The sequence below is a fragment of the Ogataea philodendri genome (assembly GCF_020536065.1).
Source record: "Ogataea philodendri strain CBS6075 chromosome Unknown scaffold16, whole genome shotgun sequence".
NCBI classification, from domain to species: domain Eukaryota; kingdom Fungi; phylum Ascomycota; class Pichiomycetes; order Pichiales; family Pichiaceae; genus Ogataea; species Ogataea philodendri.
Genome location: NW_025763930.1, coordinates 73,016 through 97,869, shown reverse-complemented (window position 1 = coordinate 97,869; position 24,854 = coordinate 73,016). Strand labels below are relative to the sequence as shown.

At 52.2% G+C, this 24,854-nt stretch overlaps 22 protein-coding genes across 22 annotated transcripts; 11 read left to right on the top strand and 11 right to left on the bottom strand.

Moving 5' to 3' along the window:
- Positions 1-5: 5 nt before the first annotated feature.
- On the bottom strand, positions 6-2,315 carry OGAPHI_003267 (uncharacterized protein; the record flags this gene model as incomplete). The annotated part of the gene is made up of 1 exon (XM_046204227.1): positions 6-2,315. One exon carries the CDS (start codon positions 2,313-2,315, stop codon positions 6-8), a length of 2,310 nt encoding a protein of 769 aa, XP_046061774.1.
- OGAPHI_003265 (uncharacterized protein) lies at positions 1,888-4,516 on the top strand (the record flags this gene model as incomplete). Its single annotated transcript, XM_046204225.1, has 4 exons — positions 1,888-2,183; positions 2,598-2,856; positions 3,139-3,901; positions 4,263-4,516. 4 exons carry the CDS (start codon positions 1,888-1,890, stop codon positions 4,514-4,516), a joined length of 1,572 nt encoding a protein of 523 aa, XP_046061772.1.
- Positions 2,389-4,050, bottom strand: OGAPHI_003266 (uncharacterized protein; the record flags this gene model as incomplete). The annotated part of the gene is made up of 1 exon (XM_046204226.1): positions 2,389-4,050. One exon carries the CDS (start codon positions 4,048-4,050, stop codon positions 2,389-2,391), a length of 1,662 nt encoding a protein of 553 aa, XP_046061773.1.
- Positions 4,177-5,997, bottom strand: OGAPHI_003263 (uncharacterized protein; the record flags this gene model as incomplete). Its single annotated transcript, XM_046204223.1, has 1 exon — positions 4,177-5,997. The coding sequence occupies one exon, from the start codon at positions 5,995-5,997 to the stop codon at positions 4,177-4,179; it is 1,821 nt and encodes a 606-aa protein (XP_046061770.1).
- Positions 4,672-5,160, top strand: OGAPHI_003264 (uncharacterized protein; the record flags this gene model as incomplete). Its single annotated transcript, XM_046204224.1, has 1 exon — positions 4,672-5,160. One exon carries the CDS (start codon positions 4,672-4,674, stop codon positions 5,158-5,160), a length of 489 nt encoding a protein of 162 aa, XP_046061771.1.
- Positions 5,998-6,938: 941 nt separating the features above from the next.
- Positions 6,939-9,367, bottom strand: OGAPHI_003261 (uncharacterized protein; the record flags this gene model as incomplete). The annotated part of the gene is made up of 4 exons (XM_046204221.1): positions 6,939-7,701; positions 7,764-7,861; positions 7,926-8,287; positions 8,521-9,367. 4 exons carry the CDS (start codon positions 9,365-9,367, stop codon positions 6,939-6,941), a joined length of 2,070 nt encoding a protein of 689 aa, XP_046061768.1.
- Positions 6,951-8,375, top strand: OGAPHI_003262 (uncharacterized protein; the record flags this gene model as incomplete). Its single annotated transcript, XM_046204222.1, has 1 exon — positions 6,951-8,375. One exon carries the CDS (start codon positions 6,951-6,953, stop codon positions 8,373-8,375), a length of 1,425 nt encoding a protein of 474 aa, XP_046061769.1.
- Positions 9,273-10,191, top strand: OGAPHI_003260 (uncharacterized protein; the record flags this gene model as incomplete). Its single annotated transcript, XM_046204220.1, has 2 exons — positions 9,273-9,368; positions 9,778-10,191. The coding sequence occupies 2 exons, from the start codon at positions 9,273-9,275 to the stop codon at positions 10,189-10,191; spliced, it is 510 nt and encodes a 169-aa protein (XP_046061767.1).
- OGAPHI_003258 (uncharacterized protein) lies at positions 9,433-10,920 on the bottom strand (the record flags this gene model as incomplete). Its single annotated transcript, XM_046204218.1, has 1 exon — positions 9,433-10,920. One exon carries the CDS (start codon positions 10,918-10,920, stop codon positions 9,433-9,435), a length of 1,488 nt encoding a protein of 495 aa, XP_046061765.1.
- On the top strand, positions 10,346-10,822 carry OGAPHI_003259 (uncharacterized protein; the record flags this gene model as incomplete). Its single annotated transcript, XM_046204219.1, has 1 exon — positions 10,346-10,822. The coding sequence occupies one exon, from the start codon at positions 10,346-10,348 to the stop codon at positions 10,820-10,822; it is 477 nt and encodes a 158-aa protein (XP_046061766.1).
- Positions 10,921-10,989: 69 nt separating the features above from the next.
- Positions 10,990-11,592, top strand: OGAPHI_003257 (uncharacterized protein; the record flags this gene model as incomplete). Its single annotated transcript, XM_046204216.1, has 1 exon — positions 10,990-11,592. The coding sequence occupies one exon, from the start codon at positions 10,990-10,992 to the stop codon at positions 11,590-11,592; it is 603 nt and encodes a 200-aa protein (XP_046061764.1).
- A 25-nt stretch (positions 11,593-11,617) lies between these two features.
- Positions 11,618-13,258, bottom strand: OGAPHI_003256 (uncharacterized protein; the record flags this gene model as incomplete). Its single annotated transcript, XM_046204215.1, has 1 exon — positions 11,618-13,258. One exon carries the CDS (start codon positions 13,256-13,258, stop codon positions 11,618-11,620), a length of 1,641 nt encoding a protein of 546 aa, XP_046061763.1.
- Positions 13,259-13,555: 297 nt separating this feature from the next.
- Positions 13,556-15,262, bottom strand: OGAPHI_003254 (uncharacterized protein; the record flags this gene model as incomplete). The annotated part of the gene is made up of 3 exons (XM_046204213.1): positions 13,556-13,909; positions 14,174-14,931; positions 15,085-15,262. 3 exons carry the CDS (start codon positions 15,260-15,262, stop codon positions 13,556-13,558), a joined length of 1,290 nt encoding a protein of 429 aa, XP_046061761.1.
- Positions 13,559-15,250, top strand: OGAPHI_003255 (uncharacterized protein; the record flags this gene model as incomplete). Its single annotated transcript, XM_046204214.1, has 1 exon — positions 13,559-15,250. One exon carries the CDS (start codon positions 13,559-13,561, stop codon positions 15,248-15,250), a length of 1,692 nt encoding a protein of 563 aa, XP_046061762.1.
- Positions 15,263-15,313: 51 nt separating the features above from the next.
- Positions 15,314-18,853, top strand: OGAPHI_003252 (uncharacterized protein; the record flags this gene model as incomplete). The annotated part of the gene is made up of 1 exon (XM_046204211.1): positions 15,314-18,853. The coding sequence occupies one exon, from the start codon at positions 15,314-15,316 to the stop codon at positions 18,851-18,853; it is 3,540 nt and encodes a 1,179-aa protein (XP_046061759.1).
- On the bottom strand, positions 16,699-17,028 carry OGAPHI_003253 (uncharacterized protein; the record flags this gene model as incomplete). Its single annotated transcript, XM_046204212.1, has 1 exon — positions 16,699-17,028. One exon carries the CDS (start codon positions 17,026-17,028, stop codon positions 16,699-16,701), a length of 330 nt encoding a protein of 109 aa, XP_046061760.1.
- On the bottom strand, positions 17,239-19,767 carry OGAPHI_003251 (uncharacterized protein; the record flags this gene model as incomplete). Its single annotated transcript, XM_046204210.1, has 3 exons — positions 17,239-17,605; positions 17,753-18,037; positions 18,902-19,767. The coding sequence occupies 3 exons, from the start codon at positions 19,765-19,767 to the stop codon at positions 17,239-17,241; spliced, it is 1,518 nt and encodes a 505-aa protein (XP_046061758.1).
- OGAPHI_003250 (uncharacterized protein) lies at positions 18,896-20,188 on the top strand (the record flags this gene model as incomplete). The annotated part of the gene is made up of 1 exon (XM_046204209.1): positions 18,896-20,188. The coding sequence occupies one exon, from the start codon at positions 18,896-18,898 to the stop codon at positions 20,186-20,188; it is 1,293 nt and encodes a 430-aa protein (XP_046061757.1).
- Positions 20,189-20,208: 20 nt separating this feature from the next.
- Positions 20,209-21,873, bottom strand: OGAPHI_003249 (uncharacterized protein; the record flags this gene model as incomplete). Its single annotated transcript, XM_046204208.1, has 1 exon — positions 20,209-21,873. The coding sequence occupies one exon, from the start codon at positions 21,871-21,873 to the stop codon at positions 20,209-20,211; it is 1,665 nt and encodes a 554-aa protein (XP_046061756.1).
- Positions 21,035-21,973, top strand: OGAPHI_003248 (uncharacterized protein; the record flags this gene model as incomplete). Its single annotated transcript, XM_046204207.1, has 2 exons — positions 21,035-21,291; positions 21,625-21,973. The coding sequence occupies 2 exons, from the start codon at positions 21,035-21,037 to the stop codon at positions 21,971-21,973; spliced, it is 606 nt and encodes a 201-aa protein (XP_046061755.1).
- A 48-nt stretch (positions 21,974-22,021) lies between these two features.
- OGAPHI_003246 (uncharacterized protein) lies at positions 22,022-24,831 on the top strand (the record flags this gene model as incomplete). Its single annotated transcript, XM_046204204.1, has 4 exons — positions 22,022-22,362; positions 22,466-23,122; positions 23,585-23,642; positions 24,031-24,831. The coding sequence occupies 4 exons, from the start codon at positions 22,022-22,024 to the stop codon at positions 24,829-24,831; spliced, it is 1,857 nt and encodes a 618-aa protein (XP_046061753.1).
- On the bottom strand, positions 22,491-23,611 carry OGAPHI_003247 (uncharacterized protein; the record flags this gene model as incomplete). Its single annotated transcript, XM_046204205.1, has 2 exons — positions 22,491-23,101; positions 23,506-23,611. The coding sequence occupies 2 exons, from the start codon at positions 23,609-23,611 to the stop codon at positions 22,491-22,493; spliced, it is 717 nt and encodes a 238-aa protein (XP_046061754.1).
- Positions 24,832-24,854: the final 23 nt, after the last annotated feature.

Sequence of the window (24,854 nt, the reverse complement as noted above, 5' to 3'; positions counted from 1 at the left end):
TTTGGCTATCTGGACATATTTGCATACGCCTTTGCCAAATCTCTTTCAATTTGCAAAGTCTCGTGACGATAGGCCATCCGGATATCGGGCACGTTTGTTTTTTCGATGTCGTTGCCGTCGCTGCCTGGTAGGACGTAATTTGCTCCGAGCCAGTGTTGTTTCAACTTGTGCTCAAATCCACTCATGGAAACAGAATTGCGTGCCAACTCGGACATGTCCACGTTGGACAGTTTATAGATCTGTGCGGCAACCGAGTACTCCTCGATAAGCGGTTCTCTGGTGTACGAGAACTGCAATGGATCATCTGTGGAAAGCGAGACGTTCAAGCCTCGTTGGAAGTAGCTCGGGAACGGGTTCTTGTCGTACGTCAAGAACAGCGCATTATTGGACAACGGCGACATGGCCACACCGATCTGGCACAAATAGTACAGATACTGGATGTATGGCAATTTTCTGAGCAAGATTCCATGCGAGATTCCTTCTGCTGCCAAAAACGCAGAAATCAAATGTTCTGGATCACCAGCCTCGCCCGAATGCGGTCTCAGAACAAACGTGTTGAATCCACGCCGTGCTCTCCACTGGTTCAATGACCCCAGGTTCGCGTACAGCGAATAGATGTAATAGGAGTACGGCGGGTTGTACTGGGAGTCCCAGTTGCGAGGGAATGGGAACTTGCGGTGGAATCTTCTGTCTGCTTTGCTTTCGTCGTCAACAGAGTCGAATCCAATCACTCTTTGCAAGAATACGAATAGCTTGGGGTGCGAGGACGGGTCTTTGGTCACCTCGAATAACGGCTGGAAAATGTGTTTCACCACGTTCTGGAAGTTGTCGATGATGTTTCCCTTCTTGTACACGTCGTACAGCCGTGGGATCTGGATCAACCATCTGACATTATGCGAAAACAGCTTGTTATCAACGACCCAGGCAGCCAGTTTGTCCCATTCGTCAAACGAACGGCCGTATATGGAGATTCTATACTCTGCCATCTGGTATTTGGAAGCTTCCAGGTCCTCAAACACCTCCCGCGTCAGCTCAGCCAGATATCTTCCCTGAATATAGTTATCTGTCTTGAGGAAGATCTCTCTGAGTCTGGACTCGCCGATCGGATTATATTTCAAGTTGAACTTGTCGAATCGATGGAACGTGTCGCGATGCGCGTGCATGTCCAAAGTGTCGATACTGAGATCGTATGCGGTCAGGTTCAACGACTCGAACACCTCCTTCAACGTCAACACATGTCCGTCTCTGATTATCACCTTTTCGTCCGGACATTTGCGCATCTTGTGCTTGATAAACCGCAGCAGATGTTTCTGGTTCATACAGGCCGAATGGTGGACGTGAGTGTCGACCTTTCTGACGTTATAGAAGTCTCTGTGCGGATTCCGTTTGCTCTCGGACGTTTCGTCGTGCTCATTCAGCAAGTAGTATAAATTCCACTTGGCTTCCAAATATTCGAGTCTTTTGAACGCAAACGATTTGGTTGGTCCGTCCGACGCAATCGACGTGATGCGCTCGAGATCGACGTAGAAGTCCTTGATGGTGGGGATCTCAACGATCTTTTTTTCTGTTCCTTTCTCCACCACCTGGAAAACGTCCTCATCGTCCAGAATGTAGTCCAGTTCCTGGTCGAGTCCCGGTATATCCACCTTGTCGATGTCGAAATGCGACGCAAGCTGGTCGCCCTTGTCTGGGTTGCGCTCGATGCTGTACCGGTCGCCTTTCTTCCAGAACGGCGCTGGAGGGTCGGGGTAGATGGACCAGTCCTGTCTATTTTTCGGGTTATCCTGGGGTCTTTGCAACGATAACTTTTGATACTTTTCACGGATCTGAATACACGTTTCGATGTTCTTGTAAATGTCCAATAACTCCTTGGAGGGAGTCTCGGAGATGGAGTTATGGTCGTTCAGAATCAGATTGCCCATGCGCGCCTTGGCAGCCAGCAATTGGTGGTCCGTGGACGTCATCGGAGTCATCTCGTGCGTTATGGAGTTATACGAGAACTTGTTCGACGTGGGAGAGGCCGGCGCAGCCTTGAGTCCAGGGATGGGAGACATGAAGTCCACAACCGACGGCCGCGAAGAGTGCACGGACGACGACCGCGACCCTTTGGGCGAGGTGGCGATCGAATTAAACGCCTTGACCTTGGCGTCTTGGTCCCTGAGAATCTTGTCCTCTGTGTACGAGTAATGAACCGTCGACAGGTCGTGAACAGATCCGAACTTGGTCTCCTCCTCGGAAACGACGTCGCCGCTCGAGGTGCGCGAGATTTGCGCAGAGTCGGCCGCTTTCAAAGGAATGTCAACAGGCTCTGTCATTACTTTTTAAACAGCTGCACTAATTTATTTTTCATAACTAAATAACCCGGTGTGCGGAGTAGCTCCTGTATATTCAAGGTCTGAGTCTCTTTGGATCTCTTGGGAACAAACTGGCTCTTCTGATGTTCTTCAGGTCCAGGAAAAACATCAGCACTCTCTCCAAACCAATACCTCCTCCCGCGTGCGGGGCACAGCCGTATGTGAACGCCTGGATGTAGTCTGAGAGTCCCGGAGTGGTTGGGTCCACCTCGTGTGCTCTCATTCTCTCGGCCAACAGAGTAGGGTCGTGAATACGCTGGGCTCCCGACAGAATCTCCTCGCCACGCATGAAGAAGTCGTACGAGTTCGAGTAGTTGCTGTCTTCAGGGTCTGGCATCGTGTAGAACGGTCTGACAGCCAACGGGAACTTGTCCAGGATGTAGAAGTCGGTGTCGTACTTGTCGCGCACCAGTTTACCCAGCAGCTTCTCGTTCTCGGTGGACAGGTCCTCGTAGTCGTCAACGTCCTTTCCGGCGTCTCTCAACATCTGGATACCTTCCTTGTAGTGGAGAACCACCATTTTTCCGTCCTTTGGTAGCTTGAACTCCTCAACAGGGAACTGTTTTCTGACGGTGGCGATCTCCTTAGCGTATCTTGTCTTGAGCTCGCTGAAGATGAAGATGAACAGGTCCGACAGCAAATCGACGGCCTCGTGGTAGTCTTCCTCGATAGCCATTTCCAGATCCAAACCAACAAACTCGGTCATGTGACGGTGAGTGTTTGAGTTTTCTGCTCTGAAAACAGGAGCAATTTCAAACACCCGCTCGAAATCGGCGGCAATCAGCTGTTGTTTGTAGAACTGAGGAGATTGGGCCAAATAAGCAGAACCTTTGAAGTAGTCGACCTTGAAAACGTTGGCTCCACCTTCAGAAGCAGCAGCAATCATCTTTGGAGTGTGAGTTTCCACAAACTTGCGCTTGATCAAGAACTCCTTGAACAACTGACAGATTCCGGATTGCAGTCTGAAAATGGCCTGGTTTGTCACGGTTCTCAGATCAATCACACGAGCGTCCAAACGGGTGTCCAGATTGACCACAGGCAGTCCCGAAGCTTCAGCCTCGGCGTCGGAACGCGAAGCGTCCTCGATCAACAGCGGCAGCTGCGAAGGAGTCTCCGAGATCAAGAAGATCTTGGTGATCGAGATCTCAACGTCCTGAACAGTGGCACTCTTGACAAGCTCGTCCACCTTCTTAACCACACCGTGCACCAGCACAATCGACTCCAAGCTCAAGGAAGCGGCCCATTTGACCATCTGTTTGGAAACAGAGCTGCCATTGGCCTTTATCAGACCCTGGATCAGCTCGTCCTGCTGTCTGAACGAGAAGAAACTCATGGTGGCTCCCTGTTGTCTGGAGTTGTGCACTCTGGCTCTGAACACCACCTCCTTGCCGTCGTCTTCAGGGGTCAGGGTGTTGAACAGAATCCGTGGAATTCCCGTCTTGTGGTTCGACTGCATCAGACCCAGCTTGCCGTAGTTGTCCTTGGCGGTGTCGTTGGCAGCGTCGGCCGCAGCCTTGGCGGCCTGTTCCTGGGCGATTCTGGCGGCGGTTTCTGCCTTCTTCTTCTCCTTTTCGCGCTCTTTTTCGAGCTTCTTCAAGGCCTTCTTTGAAAGAGGCTGGCCATCAGGGCCCAAAACCACCTCTGCAGGCGGCTGGGAGTCCAACTTGAGGTTTTCGACTTTGTCTTCAAGACTCATTGGAAAAAAATTACAAGTTTTAAAAAGTTCAAAATTTTCCAGGTTATTATAACTTGCACAAAGAGTCCAAATGACTCAACTGTTGTATCATTAATATTATTAGCCTTTAAATATTTGCGCCAAAGCTTATAACTCGGTGTTATCCAAGAAGAAGTAGTTACCGCTCAGCTTCTGCTCCTTGTCCATCTGGGAGTCCAACTTGTTGATTCTAGGTCTGAACGAGTTTGGATCTCTTCTGAACGTCACGTTCAGGTTCTTCAAGAACCGGTTGCATCCCGTCAACAAGGACTCTGCCTTCTTCGCAGTAGCAGTCTTCGATGGCACACCCTCGAACACCATCACCTTGTCTGCCATGTACGTGGCCATGATGAAATCGTGCTCCACGATAAAGGCGGTTTTCTTGGAGTGGAGAATAAATCTTCTAATCACCTTGGAACAGATAATACGTTGCTCCGAGTCCAAGTAAGCAGAAGGCTCGTCGATCAGGTAGATGTCGGCCTCCATACCCAGAGCAAGAACAATGGCAACTCTCTGCAACTCACCACCAGAAAGATGCTGCACTTCTTGGTCAATGATGTCTTCTATTCTTAATGGCTTCACCACGTCGGTGTTGAATTGAGGATGCAGGAACGACGCTCTGATCTTCTTCAGGAACAGCTGTCTCACTGTACCGGTGAACTTTGGAGCGATCTTTTGTGGTTTCATCGAAACGTTCAACTTTGGAGCCTTGCTTCCCTCGTCAGGAGTGATGGCACCAGCCAACAACTTACACAAAGTGGTCTTTCCGGTACCGTTTTCTCCCATCATGACAATGATCTCACTGTCGGAGAACTCTCCAGCCTCCACAGTGAGCTTGAAATCTCCCTGGGTCTTAACCATGGATGGGTACGAAAAGGCGTGTGTTTGATCCACAATCATCTTGTCGGAAGCATCAGCGAGTCTAAACTGCAACGACTCGGTTCTGAACCGCAAGTTTTCTGTTGGAATGTGACCGTCAAGGAAGATGTTAATACCTTCTCTGACAGATGCTGGAAGAGTCACCACACCGTACACGGATGGAACACCGTAAAGAATGCAAACAAAGTCCGACAGGTAATCCAGCACAGATAAATCGTGCTCCACCACAATCACGTAAACGGTCGGCTGCAGAAGCGATCTGATGATGTAGGCAGCGTTCAGACGCTGCTTCACGTCCAAATATGACGAAGGCTCGTCAAACATGTAAACCTGGGCGTCTTGAACGCATGTCATACCAATTGCGAATCTTTGCAACTCACCACCAGACAGTTTGGAAACCTCTCTTTTCAAAATGGCCTTTAATTCCAACGTCTCCACCACCGTCTTGGCAGCGTCCTGTCTTTCGAGCTTGGCCTTTATTAACTCTCCGACTTTGTTCATTGGTCCCTTGATGGCACGCGGGATGTTATCCACGTACTGCGGCTTGATAATGGCCTTGATATTATCTTCGAGCACCTTGGTGAGGTAGTTTTGCAACTCAGATCCTCTGAAATAACGCAGAATCTCGTCCCAGTTTGGAGGGTCGTCGTATCTTCCGAGGTTTGGCTTCTCCTTACCGGCAAGAATTTTCAATGCTGTGGACTTTCCAATACCGTTCGTCCCCACCAGACCCAGCACCTGTCCTGGACGCGGGGTAGGCAATCTATGAAGCTTGAACGAGTTGGCGGAATATCTATGGGTAACCTCTTTCTCAAGGTTGGTTGGCAAGTTGATGATGTTGATGGCTCCGAACGGGCACTTCTTGACACAAATACCACATCCGATACACAATGTTTCCGAGATGAAGGCGATTTTCGAGCTTGGCGTCACTTCGATACACAGCTTTCCGGTCTTGACCACCGGACACCCCTTTCGGCACTCTTGTCTGCACTTTTTGGGTTTGCACTTGTCGTCAGAGACAATGGCAATACGGGTATTTTTCTGACTCATGGCAGCTATTATATGAACACGACTTCAGCCAGGTTTGGATATGATTGGCTAACGTTGTACAGAGGCGAATCGAGCAGTATCCCGCAGAGAATGGAGCAAGCCCTTAGCTTTTTATGGTGTTTTGTTTGATTTCAAAAAAAATTTTCAATTAAATTGGTTTTTCGCGCGTGGGCAGGTTTTTACGCGGGGCAGTTATGGAAAACGGTGGGCGGGCGTGCTGAGTTTTACAGGTTTTCCAGGCTGCTTAGAATAGTGCAGGCTATGATTGGCTGGGCCAGAGACGAAATAGGAATATGGGGGAGAGAAGGGGACAGCGAGGAGAATCCAGAGAGTTTACAATGGACAACAGAAGGCAGTAGCTAGTGTATACTTGAACCTCCGGAATTCTCTCACCCTATTTTTCGGTACCCCACTGGTTGCTACTTGCAGCTACCATTTCCAAAATTAAAAAACCCTTTCTGCTAATTACAACGTATAACCGACGCCCTGTCGCAAAAACCTAACATATTTGACCGGGCTTCAAAATTCACCGTACACGGGCGTGTGGCGTAGTTGGTAGCGCGTTCGCTTAGCATGCGAAAGGTCTTGGGTTCGACTCCCAACTCGTCCATTTTTTTTTTTTTTTTTGCAACGGCTTTCTAATTTTTTCACTATTTCAGACTGCCCGTAATTTTTCGCGAGCCGTTGGCAAGGTGCGCCAAACGCTAAATGTGTCCCCACACGTCAAGCTCTGGATCTGTGCAAACGCGCGGCCCCTGTGCGTGGACAAAGTTGTCACCTCCAAATCGGGAAATAGCCTCTCCTTCTCCCAATACACCAAGCGCATCCGTTTGCACTTTATCAATTGCCTAATTAGGAAACATGCGACTTATCTGCGGGAACCCAAAACCGCACACTCTTATAAAAGGCCCCTCAATTCCGCGTCTAAGAGTCATTAATCATTATCGAGTAATATGACTGTTGAGAGCAAAGACACTTCCTACGTTTTCCAAAGAAAGATCGACGACAAGGGTCTTTTGTGTGTTGGTACCAAGAACAACGGTATGTACCTTGTTTTGGAGGACCCAAAGACCAAGGAACAGAAGGTTGTTCTTGATGCCATGTCTGGAGCTGCTGTTTCTTCTCTTGGCCACTGTGACCCAGAGATCACTGAGCTGATGGGCCAATTCGCCAAGGAGTCTGTTTACACTTTCGGTGGATCCTTTGGAAACTACGCTGCTGAGGAGCTTGGAGAGTTCTTGTGTGAAAAGTCCGATGGAGACTTTGCTTCTGCTTTGTGGACTGGTTCTGGAAGTGAGGCCAACGAGAACGCTTTGAAGATCATGAAGCAATACCACAACGAGTTGAAGGACTACAAGAGACATAAGTTTGTCTCTAGAAACCAATCCTACCACGGATACACCATTGGTGCCTTGTCTATTGGAGACGGATCCAGAAAGTACGCTTTCTCCGACATTTTGATCGACGCTTCCAAGACTCCAAAGGTCTCTCCTGTTTACCCATACAGAAACCAGAAGGCTGGCCAATCCGAGGAGGAGTACACCCAGGAGCTGCTTAAGGAGTTGGAGCAGACTTTCATCGACAACGACCCAACCACCATTGCCGGTATGATCATCGAGACCGTTGGTGGTTCTACTTTCGGTACCCCAACCCCAACCAAGGGCTACTTGGACGGCTGCAGAGCCATCTGCCACAAGTACGGCGCTTTGTTCATGTTGGACGAGGTTATGTGCGGTCTTGGAAGATGCGGTTACTCATACACTTACAAGTCGCCAGAGTTCGGTCTTTCCGAGGGAGGACCAGACCTCTGTTCTGTTGGTAAGACCATTGGATCTGGATTCGTGACTCTTGCTGGTGTTTTGATCTCGCCAAAGGTCAAGAAGGTGTTCGTCGAAGGTTCTGGTGCCGTTATGGGAGCACAGACCTACCACTCGCACGACTTCAACTGCAGAGTCGGTCTCGCCGTCCAAAAGAAGATCTACAGAGACAACCTGATCGAGAACGTCAGAGTCAACGGTGCTTACCTCAAGGAGCAGCTCAAGCTCAAGCTCAAGGACGCCAAGTACGCTGGCGACATCCGTGGAGCAGGAAACTTCCTTTCTATTGAGATTGTCAAGGACAAGACCACCAAGGAGCCATTTGCGCCATCCGAGGCCGCTGGTCCTGCCCTGGGCGCTTTGTGTCTTGCCAGAGGCATCACCTCCATGGGTCTTTCCGGAACCATCAGAAACGAGATTCTTGAGGGAGGAAACGTCATCATGCACGGTGACCACTTGACTGTTGCCCCAGCCTACACCTTCACCAAGGAGCACTGCGACATCATCGCCAACAGCATTGCCGGTGCCTTTGCTGACTTGGAGAAGAAGTACGCTGCTTAAACGGCCACCATTCTAGATAAGGAAATAATAAGTAATTAATATTGGATTCGTTTTTTATAGATCTCCACTCTTTCTTGGAACGTTTGGCCGTTCCAGCGGTCGTTGTTCTGCAGAAGAGGCGGTCCGTGCTGTTCGATCGCCAGACCGCTGGCCACCGTCGCTTCTATGCATGCGAGCTCTAAATTCCCGCTCTGGGCGAGTTTGGTAGCCAGGGCTCCAACAAACGTGTTCCCGCACCCTGTTGGGTCCACCAGCTTGTAGTCGGGCAATGTGGGGTCGCTATGGTAGGCTGGGAACCATTTCTGCACGCCCGGGGCCACCAACAAACACCCCATGGCTCCACAACGCAGCACCACAGCCTTGGCCGCGTGTTTCTGGGCCACTCTTTCGCACCCTACGCGGTCCGTGGGCTCCTGCTCGCCAAAAAACGCAGCAGCCTCGGCCGCGTTCGGCGAAAACACATCCACATACCGCAGGGCCTCGTTCAGGTCTTGCAAGTGTTCTGGCGTGCACAGGTCCGGAATCGCCTCGTAGATCGTCAACGGCCGGTCTGGCCGGTATTTCGCCATCTGGCCAAGAATATCCATCACGCGAGACGGCGAGTACAGCAAATGGAACGACTTGGTGTTGATCAGATGCTCGTACTGCGCCAGATCGTCCACCTGGATGCGTTTTTTGGGCGTGGTGTACTTAAAGTCGCGGAACTCGTTGTCGCCGTACTTGTTCCAGCCCCTAGTACACCGACGAGACTCGTCGTACCGAAACACAGCCCCTGTCCCCCACCGTTTCAGCTCGTCCAATATGGCCGGGGGACAGTCGTTACCGATATCAATCACGCCCCCACACAGCTGGCTGTTTTCACTGCCGAGCACCAGCCGTGACCCCACTAACGCATAAATGCCTCCCCCACCAAGAACATCGTACAGACTCGTCCCATTGGCGAAATGGATCTCGTCAATAATGAACATCCCCAACGAACAAAACAAAGTCATGGTACAAAAGATAACACAGTTTAGCACAGCCTGAAATATTTATCATATATTCAATACCTATCCAACTAAAAAATATCCTCGTCTAGTCTGGCAGCAGGGTTGTTTTCGATGAAGTCCAGATCCACCTTGTGGCCCAACAGCTCTCTGATATTGCTCACGGCGTATTTGATCATGGTTGGTCTTTCCAAAGAAAGTCCCCATCCCAGGACTCTCATATCCTTTGGCAGACCCATGGCCTCCAACATCTCTGGTCTGAACATACCCGAGTTTCCGATCTCGACCCACTTGCCGAGCCCGTTGTGCCAAGCGTAGATCTCCAGCGAAGGCTCGGTGTACGGGTTGTACGTAGGCTTGAATCTTAGGTCGTGCACACCCATCTTGTCGAAGAACTGTTGCATGAAGCCAATCAGGTCGCCCAAGGTCAGGTTGTAGTCGGCAAAGACACCCTCGACCTGGTGGAACTCGGCCAAGTGCGTGGCATCGACGGCCTCGTTACGGAAAACCCTGTCGATCGAGAACAATCTGGTTGGTTTTGGATCGGCAGCCAGTTTCTTGAGCATGTGCGACGAAATGGCGGTGGTGTGTGTTCTCAACACCGTACGCAGCGACTCAGAACCCTTCCAAGGATATCTGTAACCGATGGAGCCGTAGGCACCTTCTTGGTGGACCTTCTTGATGTTTTCCCAGTATTCTTTGTCTTCCGGTTCCTTTGCTGTAGCTGGGTCTTTCAAGTAGAAGGTGTCTTGCAAATCTCTGGCTGGATGCTGTTGAGGAACAAACAAGGTGTCAAAGTTCCAGAAACCGCTCTCCACGTACTGGTTTGAAGGCATCTCGGAGAATCCCAAACTGAAGAAGATCTGACGGAACTCTTCTCTCACCTTATTCAGCGGATGAAGAGCACCAGAAGATGGCATAACACCCTGCGAATCAAAATTATAAGGCTTGAACTCTGCTTTGTTCCACGATCCAGTCACAACCATGTCGCTGGTGATGTCTGTTTCGAGCTGCTTGATCTCCAAAGCGAACTCCTTACCCTTGGTCACGTTGAAAGTGAACACCTTAGACTGTAGAATCAGCTTTCTCTTCTTCAACTCGGCAATATCTTTCTTGTTGGCGAGACTTCCAGTTTTCTCAATCTCCTTGAGCTGTTCCGCGGTGGTGTCTTCGACCTGGGAGTCCTTGGAAAGCTTGGTGACCAACTTGTCGCCGTCTTTTCCTATCCACCCATTCTTGAAAGCTCTGCCCTGGGCGACCTTTCCGTTGGAACCCATCACCCCGTCAACCTCCGAGATCTTCAGCCCTTCCAGCGACTCGGTCACCTTCTGCAGAAGTCTGTATTCATGGGATCCGTTCGCAACGATATCCTTGGCCTCGTCGGTCAGAGTCCACTTGTCGGTTTCCTTTGTCTTGAACTCCACCATATTTTTGGCTGCCAACGACGTCACAGCGGCCTGAACGGCCGCGGTATCGGCGTCGGGGAATTCCACAGCCGTGTCGGCAATTTGCTGCTTCTTATCCAGCGTCTGCAAAATTAAATGCTGGAGGGACGACATCACAAGAAATTAACGGTATTTATTATATTCGACAAATTTTTTTCCACTCCTGTATTTGTTTCCTTCATTATGGCCAGCACAAACCACGTTCGATTTTTTTGCCAGTGGACCGATTGTGACGCCCAATTCGAGCGTCAATCCGATCTGGCGGCTCATGTGACCAAACATATAGCCGCCGATTCTGTTTGTCGGTGGTTCACGTGCGGGGCTGTGCTCGAGTCTCCTTCGTCGCTCTTGTCCCATCTGATCAGACACTCTCAGACACCGTTTGGGTGTTTGAAATGCCCGCTCGAGTTCGAATCGCCAGAATCGGTGTTTGAACACGAACAGTCGCATCGTCTAGTCGCCACACCTACCCCATTAGCCACAGACATTGACAAGTACAATCACCAAAAACAGTCGAATACAAGCCCGCATTTCGCCAACAAGTACTCCAAACTCGCCAACATCTACACCTCCAAAACGGCCGTGCCCATCGACCAGGTCCCGGACTCGGCGCTCGAAAACCACGCCGTCCAGCTCGAACAGTACCTCCGAAAACTGCAATCTCTTAAAACAAACCTCCAGTCGCAACTGGCCGCCACCACCCAGGAAAACCGCCTCATCTGGCTGAAAAACCAGCACATCCTCACCGCCTTAAAGCAGTTCGAGGCCAAGGAACTGAACATATGACGACGATCTATCAGATCTACGTACTCTACTCATTTTTGAACTTGACTGTTTTGAGCGGACTGTACAACTGGTCGTACAGCTCGTCCGGAGCGCTACGGCCCAACAGTCGCCTAGTGTCCACGAACGTGCTGTTGAGCTCGTCGATGTTGCGAACTCCCAGCAGTCTCATGTTCATCTCAAGCTCGTCCTTTAGGATCTGAACAGCCTTGCGAACACCATCTTCTCCGTACGCCGAGTTGGCGTACAGAAACGGCCGGCCAAGCCCGACTCCGACGCGCACGTCGTTGCCGCCAATGGCAATTGCCTTAAGGATGTCTGTTCCACGACGCACTCCTCCGTCCACAAAGATCTCAAAATCTTTGCGCAGCTTGTTTTTGCGCTTCAGTTCGGGAACAACCTCTGCCAACAGCTCGATCGGCGTTGGAGCCGTGTCCAGCTGCCGTCCGCCGTGGTTGGACAGAACAACGCCGTCAAATCCGTCGTCGATCGCCTGCTCCACGTCCTCGAGCCGCTGCACCCCCTTGATCAACACTGGGAGCTTGGTGGTCGACTTGATTTTCTTCACGTCGTCCCACGTCAGTCTCGTGTCGATGAACGCAGAAAGCGCTCTCGAGGCTCCCTGGTCGCGTTTGACTTCTTTGTCCTGCTGAACATTCGAGTTTCCCTTGAACTTGACCCGGGCGTCCTTTTCTCTGTTTCCCAGACTAGGGGCGTCCACGGTGACGAAAATGGCCTTCATTCCAAGCTGCTCCGCACGCTTGACCATGTCAAACGCAACGTTCCGGTCCTCGTTCACATACAGCTGGAACCATTGGGTGGCTCCCGGGATGCGCGAAGCCGCAATCTCGTCCAACGAGTTGGACGCAAGAGTCGAAATCATCTGGATCACCCCCTCTTTGCCGGCTCCGCGAGCAATCGAACACTCTCCGTCCGGATGGCCCAGTTTCGCCAGAGCAGTGGCGCTCACATAGAACGGAACACTCGACTTGGTGCCCAAAAGTGTCGTGCTTGTGTCGATCTTGCTCACATCCACCAACACCCGAGGCCGGAAATAAATTCTCTGGTACGCATAGTGGTTCTCTCTCAAGGTAATTTCGTCGTCCGCCCCCGAGGAATAGTACGCCCAGGCACCCCGCGGCAACGTGTTCTTGGCAATATACTCCATATCGTGCAAATTCATGATTTCATCAAGTGATGGCTTGTTATCCACATTTTCCAGTCTCTGGACCTCAGCTTCGTCCATTTCCTGTTGTAGTTCCGGAGCCGGCGCATCCAGCTGGCCCAGATGCTTTTCTTTCGGCAAAAACTTCTCAATCGTGCCCTTTGGATGGATCTGCTCGAAGATCTCGGTTGCATCGTATCCGCTGACTCGGAGAATTGCAGCTCGTCCTCCGGGGTGATTCGGCAGAAACTCCGTCATATCATACACCTGGCCGCGAATAGCCACCCAGCAATCGTCTGGAGACGTGTGCTTTGCGTACTCGGCCACACTGATGGTGTTGGAATTGGCAGACTTTCTGAAAAAGTCGTTCATCACAGGTTGTTTGTCGGTTAGCTCGTAATACACCAAGGCCAAGCCGGCCCCGGCAAAAACACCGGTCCGTGCGTGGTGGCGTCCAATGGCACGCTTGCCAACACCCAACGCTCTTGTAGCACTCTTCCACATGGCTCTGGTTGGAAGATTTCCCAGCCAACTCTTTTCTTCGCGGGGTACTGTGGGGCAACCAATTGGAGTAACTGGTCATGTCAGCAGAATTAAGAAAAAAAAAGAATGGACGAGACCGGAGTCGAACCGATGACCTTCTGCTTGCAAGGCAGACGCGCTACCAACTACGCCACACGCCCTAAACACTAGGAAAATACCATCCCAGTCCCCCATGCGCGTTTCCCCACAGCCCATAATCCCTCAAATCTAATTTTGTAAATATAAACAAAACAAGCAATCTCGTATCTCATTTCTTCTCTAATGAACACCGCCAGAGCTCCCAGACGGCCCTCCACGCGGTCCTATCTGGACGACGACGACGTGTCGCTGCTCGCGGATGAGTCGTTTCACCAGTACGGCTCCATCAGCGAGGAACACTACATCCAAAGCAGAAGAGCCTCTATGAAATCGTCCATGTCTCAGCTCACCATGTTGAACCTGGTCCCCACCAGAACAACCGACGTGGGACTGATCTTGGAGGTCGAAACCTCCGTCGTGCAAGAGCTCGGCTTGCTGTCGCTCAGTGCCCTGCCGTTGGTGATCACCTTCCTTCTCCAGTTCTCCCTGACGGTGGCCTCTGTTTTCAGTGTTGGTAACCTGGGATCGCAGGAACTGGCAGCAGTGTCGTTGTCGAACTTGCTCTGTAACGTTTCTGCGTACGCCATCATCCAAGGAATCGCTTCGTCCTTATCTACCCTCTGTCCCCAGGCGTACGGCAGAAAAGACTACAGATCTGTGGGGATGCACAGTCTGCGGTGTTTGGTGCTGTTGTTGCTTCTGTACATCCCAATGTTCAGTTTCCTGCATTGGGGGTCGCGGCCGCTGCTCATGAAGATCATCCAGGACGAACAGCTCAGCGATCTGGCCTCATCGTACCTCAAGAGACTCATCTACGGAGTCCCGGGCTACATTGTGTTTGAGGTGCTCAAACAGTTCCTGCAAGCACAGGGAATTTTCCACGCGTCGACACTGGTGCTGGTGCTGTGCGCTCCGTTGAACATCTTTCTCAACTACCAACTGGTTTGGAACGAACGGTTTGGCATTGGGTTCCTCGGAGCACCTACAGCCGTGGTGATCACCAACTGGTGCATGGCCACGATGCTTTTCTGCTACGCCCGGTTCGTCAACGGCTACCGGTGCTGGTGCGGGTTCTCTGCCGACGTTTTCCGCAACTGGAACAAGACTCTGAGGCTGGCCGGTCCGGGAGTCATCATGATCGAGGCCGAGTGGCTGGCGTTCGAGATCATCACGTTTGCCTCGTCCAAGTTCGGAACGGCCGCGTTGGCCTCGCAGTCCATCATGACAACCACGGGGTCCACGATCTACCAGATCCCGCTTGCGATCTCCGTGGCTGCGTCGACAAGAGTGGCGTGGTTCATTGGCTCGGCGTCCAAGAACGCTGCCGTGAGAGCGTCGCACGCCGCGCTGTGGATGTCGCTGCTGTTTGGAGCCTTCAATGCGGTGCTGCTTGTGCACTTTAGAACTACGGTTGTTGGACTGTTTTCGAGCGATCCTGCGGTGATCGAGCTCGCCAGCAAAGTGCTGATCATCGGGGCGGCGTACCAAGTGAACGACGCAATTGCTTGTGTCAGCGGCGGAGTCTTGCGGGGACAGGGCCGTCAGTACATCAGTGGCTGGCTCAATCTTGTGAGTTACTATGTGTTTGCCCTGCCGATCGCGTTTGCGTGCGGGTTCAACCTGCACATGGGCCTGATCGGGCTATGGGTGGGCATGATGTGCGCCCTGTGCTTTGTGTCGCTGGCTGAGTGCTACTACGTGCTCACTACCGACTGGGACAATCTGATCAAGAAGTCCATCGAGGACGGAATCAAGGAACACACGAGTTTCAGCGACGCTCTGAGAGACCAGGCCAGTTTCCAGGAAGTGGTCATTCCGGGCAGTGCCAGTCTGCGGCCTGTTAGGAGCCACGCGCTGCTTCCGATTCCTGTTTAATAAATAACCCATGCATAGTTAATTTTTTTTCCAAAGCTGAAAAATACTTTGTTCTCTAAAGTTATGTTGGAGGAGAGAGCGCCGATAGGCTCGCAATTTGACGCTCGAGTCGATCCGGCGACACGCCCGAAAATCACGCTTCCCTCCTTGTCGTCGTTGGGAGACGACTTTTCTCTCCCGCCGCTCAACAGTATAGTTTCCACGCCCGAGCCGGGAGAGACAAGAATTACGCTTCCCTCTTTGGCCAAGCTGACCGAGTCTATCTCGGACGCCTTACAGCCGGCTCATGGTTCGCGGTACGCATCGCCGTCCGAGGGCCTGGACCAGTTCAAAAGAAGTCCCGAGGACCAGCTGGAATCAGATCGCAAGAGACTGGCCCTGGGGGTGAAGCAGGAGGAATTCCGTCTGTTCGACCCTCCGCGCCATCGGACACAGTCTGCCGGGCCGCCGTCCACAGACAGATTCCAGACGGCCCACAAGCCCGAGTACGTGCTTCAGAACGCCCGTTCTGGCGAAGGGGACCAATTGGAGACGGCCTGCCAAATCCCTGTGTTCCGGCCCTCGCAGGACCAATTTGCAGACCCGATGGCATACGTTGAGTCGTTGAAGGACATCGGCCGCAAATATGGCGCCATCAAGGTGGTTGTCCCCAACCAGCACCACCGAATCCATCTGCCAAGCAAATTTGCTACATTTTCACAGTCCAAGAAAGGAGCCGTGGTTTCTGGCGGCTACAGTCAGTTCATTCGCAAAAGAGACCTTTTAATTAGTCTTGGGTTCCAGCCCAAGTTCGATAGGTCCACTATACACACTCCAGGTTACACTACGCCCGATTCTAAGACCCTTCCGTCTTACGACTTTTATCATTGGACAGGCTCTGAAGTCGACGACGATGGGGCATTGATCAGCGGGATTTCCAGTTTGGAAGAACTAGACAGAAACAGTGAGCGCATACAATCAACGGACGACTCGTTTTTCTGGAACAATGACGTCCAGACCCAGTTTGGGGTCGAGGTTCCTGAAATAGATTATACGGCAACCGGCTGGAACTTGCGGTACCTGAGCGTTTGCGATGGGTCCTTGTTGCGCTATCTGAACGAGGAGTCGTCGCTGATCCAGCCAAAGCTTCACATTGGTGCCACTTACAGCTTCCAGGCGTGGACAATGGAGGATCATTTTTTGCAACGGGCCGATTATCACCATTCGGGAGCTGTGAAAAAATGGTACTTTATTCCACCCAGCGAGCAGGAGAAGTACGAAAAGTTGAGGAAAACCACAGTGAGCGATAGAAAGAAGCTCAAGAACGAGCTGTTTCGCGAGTTTGTATCCAAACAGGACATTTTGGACGACTCTTTGATAATGTCTCCCGAGGAACTCAAGCAGAACGGTATCGAGGTTTTCTCCACCGATCAGGTTCCGGGCGAGATCGTGGTCAAATACCCGCAAACCTACTCGTTCAACGTCTCGCTTGGCACTACCATCAACGAGAGCGTCAACTTCGCCAGCCGATGTTGGCTCTCGACCGTTTTAGCCAGCATTGAGTGGATGCAGAGCCAGCAGATTGCTCCTAATTTCTCCACTTTCAAGTTTCTTGTGAACATTGCCAACAACTGCAACGACAGAGACACTCTGCGCGACCTGGAGCCTGTGCTGGACACTCTAGTTGGACAGGAGATGGATCGCAGAGAACATGTGCGCGATTTGCACTTGAAGGAGACTTCCACAGGAACAGCGAACGTGGTGGACACGGACTTGACAGACGCGTATCCGTCATACATTGTTCTTTCTGATAGAAAACGGTCTGGCGAGTCGCTGACGATGAGTGTTGCACAGTTCCTGGAAACCTACGACTCCGACAGTCACGATTACCGGCTCGAGTTTGCGGTGAGGATGTCCGACGACGCTTTGAGAACGACGCAGAAGGTTGTTCGGTCGAAGCTGGTCACGGGAGCACAGTGGTTGAGCAAGTACCAGGAGCTGATTTCCGGCTACGACAAGCCGTCGACGAAACTGATCCGGCCGCTGTTGACCGAAGGAGAGTCGATTTTCCCGAGAGTGGACAAGCTCGACCCGCAGGACCGCGACGCGTACGAGGTGTTTGACCAGCTGCGCCGGCTGTACAGGCTGACGGAGGACTGGGTAGCTCGGGCGTTGAAATTTCTGCAATTTAAGGTGTCAACGCGGATGCGGCAGCGCAAGATGGAGTACAGTTCCGACACAGAGTCCTGGAACGAGCTGGAGGATCTTGACCGGCTGATCAAGGAGATCCCGCACCTGCCGATCTCGACGCCCGAGATGGACCAGCTGCTGGAGTACTCGAACGAGATCATCAAGTACAACGAACTGGTGGAGCAGCTGATGAAACAGCCGGACGAAAAGGAGCTCGAGAGTCTTCACACTTTGGGAGCGTCTTTTGGAGTGAAGCTGGACTCCTTTCTGCTGCTGGACCGCATTTTGAAGCGGAAACAGTGGCTGCGCAAGATGGAGACTGTGGACTTCTACGCGATCGACACGCCTGCGGTGGCCGAGCTGCTGGAGGAGGGGCTCCATGTTGGGTCGACACAGGACCAGGAGACCATCGACAAGCTGCAGCTGGTGTACGCACAGGCGATGGAGGCGAACCGGGAGCTGGCCAAGAATCTCGGCGATGTGCAACAGCTCCAGCAGTTGTACGAGAAGTACGAGTCGCTGCCGTTGGACCGCGAAACGCGGGGCAACGTTGTTTCTGTGCTGGACGAGTACTCCACCACGTACGGCCAGCTGGAGCAGATCGCCCAGACGGTGCAGCTGCGGTTTGGCGAGATCGCGGAGTCCGACCAGCTGCTGCGGATGATCGACTCGAACCTACGCTACTTTGACTCGAGCTTCAACATCAGCCGGCCGTTTCTGGCAGAAATAACACAGAAAGTGGCCAAGTACTCGTACCTTGTGTCCGAGCACCAGACGCTGCAGTTCTACGAGCAACAGATCGACGTCTGGTACGAACAGCTGGTGCTATATTTCGGACTTTCCAAGGTGAAGAAGCTGCGCAGCTATTTTGAGGAGTGGCAGCACGCGGACGAGCAGATTTTCGCGGAACCGCCCGGCTCGTCGAACTACTGCGTGTGTCGTCAGAAACACGAGAACGGCATCATGATTGAGTGCGAGCAGTGCGAGCAATGGTTCCACTTTGGGTGTCTGGGGCTGGACGAGAAGGACGAGAGCGAGATCAGCGGGTTCCTGTGTCCGATCTGCGACATCGACATGAAGTTCAAGTCGACACGACACCATCTGGAGCAGACGGACAAGAAGCCGACACTGGCGCAGCTGGTGGAGTTTGTTTACTGGTCCAACTCGCAACTGACGGTGCTTCCGGCGGAGTACAAGAACATCTTGTGGATTTTGCGCAACTGCTACACTTTCAAGCTGAGCATCTCGAACATTCTGGAGAACGACCTGGAAGGAATCCGGTTTGCATTGCGGCGGATGGAGGCGTGCCGTGTGAACTTCGAGCAGGACAGACTGGTGCTGCGAGCCAAGGTGGCCGAGCTGATGCGGTTGCCCGAGGTCGATCGACGCGACGACGCGACGACGCACCCCCAACAAGTGGGGGGAAGCGAATGAAAAATTATAGCTAGCCAGATATTCGTTAGAGGACTACAGGTAATGTACGGTAGAATGATAACTCCTGTGCGGTTCCGCACTGCTGGCACCCGGCTCCACTTCAGCACAGGTCGGCTTGTGCTGAACGCGGGCCACCAGCACCAGCATTCGCACACCACGCCGCCGCCAGCAGCGCCAGTGTCGAAAACTCCGTGGTCCAAAGTGAAGGACTTTTTCAACCCGCATCTGCCCATTTCCCACCTGGGAGCACACTCCCACTCGCATTCGGGCGGCCACTCCCACTCGCACGATCCCGACTCCGCCAAGTTGTACGATACCAAAGACTGGGCCAATGAGGGGGTGAAGATCACCTGGATTGGACTCGGGGTTAACGTCACCATGGCCGTTTCCAAGTTTGCAGGCGGGCTGTACTTCCACTCGCAAGCCCTGGTGGCCGATTCCGTGCATGCCGTGGGGGACCTGGTGTCCGACGTGCTGACTTTGTCCACCGTCAAGTACAGCACCAGAAAGCCCAGCGAGCTGTATCCGTTTGGGTTTGGCAAGGTGGAGACGCTTGGTTCGTTCTTTGTGTCTGCGATTTTGCTGTATGCCGGGTTCCAGATCGGGTGGGGGTCCTTGATCGACATCATGACGCCGGTTCTCCCCCACGGAGTCATGGACATGATCCAGTCCCTGCCGATCCACGGCCATTCGCACACCCACACCCATGTGCACGACCACCACGACGCGCACGAGGCTGTGCAGGGCGCCGACATCAACGCGGCCTGGCTGGCCTTGGCGTCGATCGGGGCCAAGGAGTGGCTTTTCCGGGCCACCAGCCGTGTTGGCGAGCGTCTCAACTCCAAAGTTCTGATTGCCAACGCGTGGCACCACCGTGTGGACTCGTTGACGTCGGTGGTGGCTCTTGTGACCATCTCGTCTGGCTATTTCCTCAACATCTACTGGCTAGATTCGGTGGGAGGACTGCTTGTTTCTGTTTTGGTGATGAAAGTCGGACTTTCTGGCCTATTCCAGTCGTTTAAAGAACTCACCGACAAGGCCCTGCCAACCAACGACCCAAGATACATCTCTCTTAGAACGTTGACCGAGCAACAGCTCGCCAGAGAAGACAGCGTGCTCAAGGTGGACAAGATGTCTGTGCTACCATCAGGAACAAATATGAATGTGATTGTGGATCTAAGTGCTAAGGAGAAACACTACACCAACCATCTGACTTTGGAGCAGATGAGTGAGATTGGCGAGGGCTTGAAAAGACAACTCAAACACAACTACACCAACCTGAAGACGGTTTCTGTGCAGTTTGTGCCGGAGACAGAGCCACACCAACATGACTAGATTCCGTAAAACGAAACAACTTACCACTTGTACCATTTTTTCGCTGCGAGCGCCTGCTGTTCCATCTCCAGCCGGCCCGAGAACACGTCCATGTGTGCCGGGTTGATGCCGAACTGGACACGGCCCGTTTGCCAGTAGACGTAGCCTTTGTGTGCTGCAAAGAAAATTGCAACCACAAATGCTCCCAGGTACACTTTAAAGAACTTTTCTGCCGACGACGTGCCCTGGACGGGCATCACCGCGATCCACAGCTGGGCCACCAGCACCACAACGCCGAACCCGAAGCAGATCCACGCGCCCCCGAGACCGGTCGTGGACACGTAGTTCAAATCCTTGGTGGTTTGGCCCTGTGCAGCAATGCCTGCTCTGAACCGGATCAGCGACAGACCGATGGAGCACCATGTGAGTAGCGACGAGAGACCAGAAAGCGACAGGAGCCATGAAAACAGGATCTGGGCCCCGTTTCCCACGAGCGACAGGTAGCTGAGACACCCGAACGCAAGAGTCACCAGAATAGCCACCATTGGCCGGCCGCCCTGGTCGATGTAGCCAAAGCTTTTCGGGGCCATGCCGGCCTGGGCAAGTGACACGAGCGTTCTGGACGTGGCGTAGATCGCCGAGTTGCCCACAGACAGGATCGAAATCAAAATGGCCACGTTCATGATGGATGGTAGCACGGGGATTCCTGCGTTGCGAATGGCAATCACAAACGGCGAGCTATTTGCACCGGACTCGTCGCGGCCCATGAGCCGTGGCTCGTTATACGGCACAAGGAACCCGACCAGTGTGAGCGAGCTGATGTAGAAGAACAGGATCCGCCAGAACACCTGTTTGGACGCCTTGGGGATGGACTTGACAGGGTTTGGAGTTTCTGCGGCACACAAGCCACAGAGTTCTGTTCCGCTGAAACTAAACGCAGCAGTGACAAACACGGCCACAATGCCTTTGAACCCAGACGGTGTGAACGGGCCTGGATCGTGCCAGTACCTGCCCAGGATCGCGTCGTGGTTTGGGACTCCACCAAACAGAATCACCAGCCCGGTCACCAAAAAGCCCAGAATGGCAATGATCTTGGTGACAGAGAAAACCACTTCCGCGAACCCGTAGATCTTGACGGGCAGCATGTTGATTAGGATCATCATCAGAAAGAACGCCGTGATCAGGTACCCGTCGCCGATCGGGAACCCGTCCCAGAACTTGAACGTGATGGAGGCTGCGCTCAGCTCCAATGGCAGCAGCACCAGCCACTGCATCACGTAGTTCCAGCTGATGGCAAAGCCCCAGCTCGGGTCGATGAACGTCGTGGCGTAGTACGAGAACGCTCCGGGAACAGGAAAGTTGCATGCGAGCTCGGCCAGCGAGTGGACCATGCAAAAAACCATGATGGAGATGACCGAGTAGCAGATCAGTACACCGCCGGCACCGCCATCTTTCAGCGACTGGGCCGAGCCCAGAAATAGGCCTGTTCCAATAGAGCCGCCAAGCGAGATCATCTGCATCTGGAACGAGCCAAGCTGGTGTTTCAACGGGGCTGCTCCGTCGGTTTTGGTAGCTGGTTTGAAGGTGTTGATTTTGCGTTGCAACCAGCCCCCACGAGACTCTTGGACTTGTTGCTGGACAACTTCGGGCCGTTTTTCCAGATCGTTCATGATGAGATACTTACTCAGAGATCTGGGTTGTTCCATTCACGTCTTTATAGCTGTGCAAACCACCATATTCTGTTCAAAAACAGGTTCTACCAGTGCGCCCGATTCTGTTATGGCAGACGTTTGGCAATTTTTTTAAATTAAAAAAAAAACCCTAGAAAAACCAGTGGAGCTAAAGTATTCAGTAATGTCGCTCAACACGTTTGACCCGGAAACCGCCGAAAACAACGAAGACATCGAGAAACAGTTTGCTGTCAAGGCGGTGCAGCAGATGGAGACGTACTTCAACCTGCTGCGCTCGATTCCTGGCTCGAAGCTGAAGCTGACCAAGTACGACGACGAGATTGTCCAGGAAGTGCTGAAGGACTTCCCGGAGTTTGCCTTCCCAGAGCGCGTGGCTGTGATCAACGAGGAGGAGATGAAATCCGCTGCGGGAAAGGCCCGTTGGAGAGATTTCTTGAAGAAGTTTGAGAAAAAGGTGGCAGACTACAACTTTGGCACACTGCTCCGCACAGACGCCTCCAAGGAGTACGACCAGCACGGGACGATCTTTGTGGTCCGGCTCCAGTTTTACGCGATCGAGATTCTAAGAAACAGATACGGCCTGAACGATTGGGTGTCTAAGAAATAGGATTCGTAATATATTAAGGATACACTTAGTTCATCTTCTTGATCAACTCGTTGATGTATTGCTCTCTGTTACCAGTAGAACCACCTTGGATAAAGTGTTGGAACTTTCTTCTAACACCCCAGCCGCCAGATGGGTTGGAGAGCTTGAATGGCCACAAGAAGTTGTTGGCTTGCTTGAAGTTTGGACCAACGGTGTAGATCTCGTGGATCAAGTCCTCGATGGAAGCAATACCGTACTTTCCGAGGGAAGCCTCGATGATGGAGTTCTCGGAAAGAGCGATTCTTTGCTTGTTGACCTTACCGTAACCTCTCTTGTAGATGAGCTGTCTGATGGTGGAGAGCGAAGGGTAACCGTAAGCAACGTATGGCTCGACCAACTTGATGAGCTCGGCGGTGGCCTTGGTGACCTTGACGAAGACACCAGCGTTGATCTGGGTCAATCTGAGCAATTGCAAAACCTTTCTTGGCTTTGGAGCAATCTTGTTGATACCCTTGATTCTGACAACAAAGACAAGCTTTGGCTCGGCGTCAACGTAGTAAGAGCCGGAAGCCTTGGCCTCTCTCTTAGCAGCAATCAAAGCCTTCTCAGCGTCAGCGTACTCCTTGGTGTAAGCCTCGGTTCTCTTGAAGATAGCGGCTCTCTTTTCCTTGTTGGCCTGTAATAGTTAGTATTGAAAAAGTTTTCAAGTTTCCCAAATCAGTCCCGAAAGATGGTTAACTAACAAGCTTCATTGCGGTTGCTCGCTGTTGCATTTAAGGTCTTCATCATCTGAAGGGAAAACTTGGGCGAAAAATCAAATACATACGGCTTTTCTGGCCTTCTTCTCGGCAGCCACTTGTTCAGCGGTCTTGGAAGCCTGCTTGGTCTTTTTGATTTGGGACTCTGGTTTAGCAATTCTAGAATGTTAGTATTGGGGTGTTCAGAGCACTCGGCTCTGGAAGGTGCACTTGTGAAACGCAGTCGCTGTCACACTCCCTGCCAGGAACTGCCGTAAAAGCATTCCTGGAACGTAATGTCTTCAGAGAGAACGGGTTCTTTACCTAAAAAACACCACTTCTCCTTGGGATCATTTTCGTCAGAATCGATCTTCTCGATACCCAACAGAACCATGTCTAATAGACATGAACAGGTGTCAGCTGTATCCATTAGGATTACAGTGCGTTTGACAGTGAGACAAGTACGAGGACGCCAGCGTCGCTTGTAATAGCCTCAAAACCACCGCTTTCGCAGTGAGTGTCATATCACATCAAGAACCGTCCAGATCCTTGCTCTTCAGGTGTCAACATACGGAGCAGCCATTGGAGTTGTATTTGGATGTGATTTTTTTTCCACTGAAAAGTTTTTTTTTCAACCTGGCGAGGGCCTACCAAATGGGACATCACGTGATGTACAAAACCCGCGAACGTCGACGCGTCGATGCGACCAGTACATGAAATTCCCGAAACGTGCAAGGGACTGGATTGACCAGTTTGACAAGTTCCAGCATGACCCAAGCCAGCAACCGCGGGACGTTCCTTTCGGGTAGGTGTTTGGTGCCGTTTTAGCGCTAACAAACAGGAGGACAGGACGATTATAACCATGCTACCGACGCAAAGTACTCGCAGCTCCGCGACCAGGCCGACAAGGCTTATCAGCAGAAGCAGCATTTCTCCAGCGAGTCGCAGAAAGCGTACAAACAGGGCAATGGTGCCGAGGCCAAGAAGTACTCTGAGCAAGCGGCCCAGTACGCTGCCGAGGCCGAGCGGTACAACCAGCAGGCAGCAGAGTACGTTTTCAAGGAGAACAACCTCGACTCCGACAACAACGACATCGACTTGCACGGACTGTATGTGAGAGAGGCCGAGTACATTTTGAAACAGCGTATCATCAACGGTATCAACCGCAGAGAGCACCATTTGGAGTGTATTGTTGGCAAAGGGTTGCACTCCAAGAACGGAGTGGCCAAGTTGAAGCCTGCGGTCGAGCAGCTTTGTAACGAGGCCCGGCTCACCAACTACATCAACCCGAAAAACACGGGAGTTTTGATCATCGAGCTGGCGGGAGCACAGATCCCTGCTTCCTGGGGAAACGTCAATCCAAACGGCATTGGAGCCATGGTGGAGCACCAGAACGTTCCGGACGACGACCACGTCAAGCTCAGACCTCCGCAGAACGGCCAGGCCAACGTCCAGCAGGGTGGCTATCAACAGGGTGGCTATCAACAAGGTGGCTACCAACAACAGCCCCAATACCAGCAACAGCCTCAATACCAACAGCAATCGCAACAGGGTAACCAACAGACGTTGTTCGAACAACTCAACACGCCCCAGAACCAAAAGATGGCCATGTCGTTCATCAGAGCGCTGTGCTCGTGTATTAATAAATAGACACTCTGTACTACTAAGCTTAT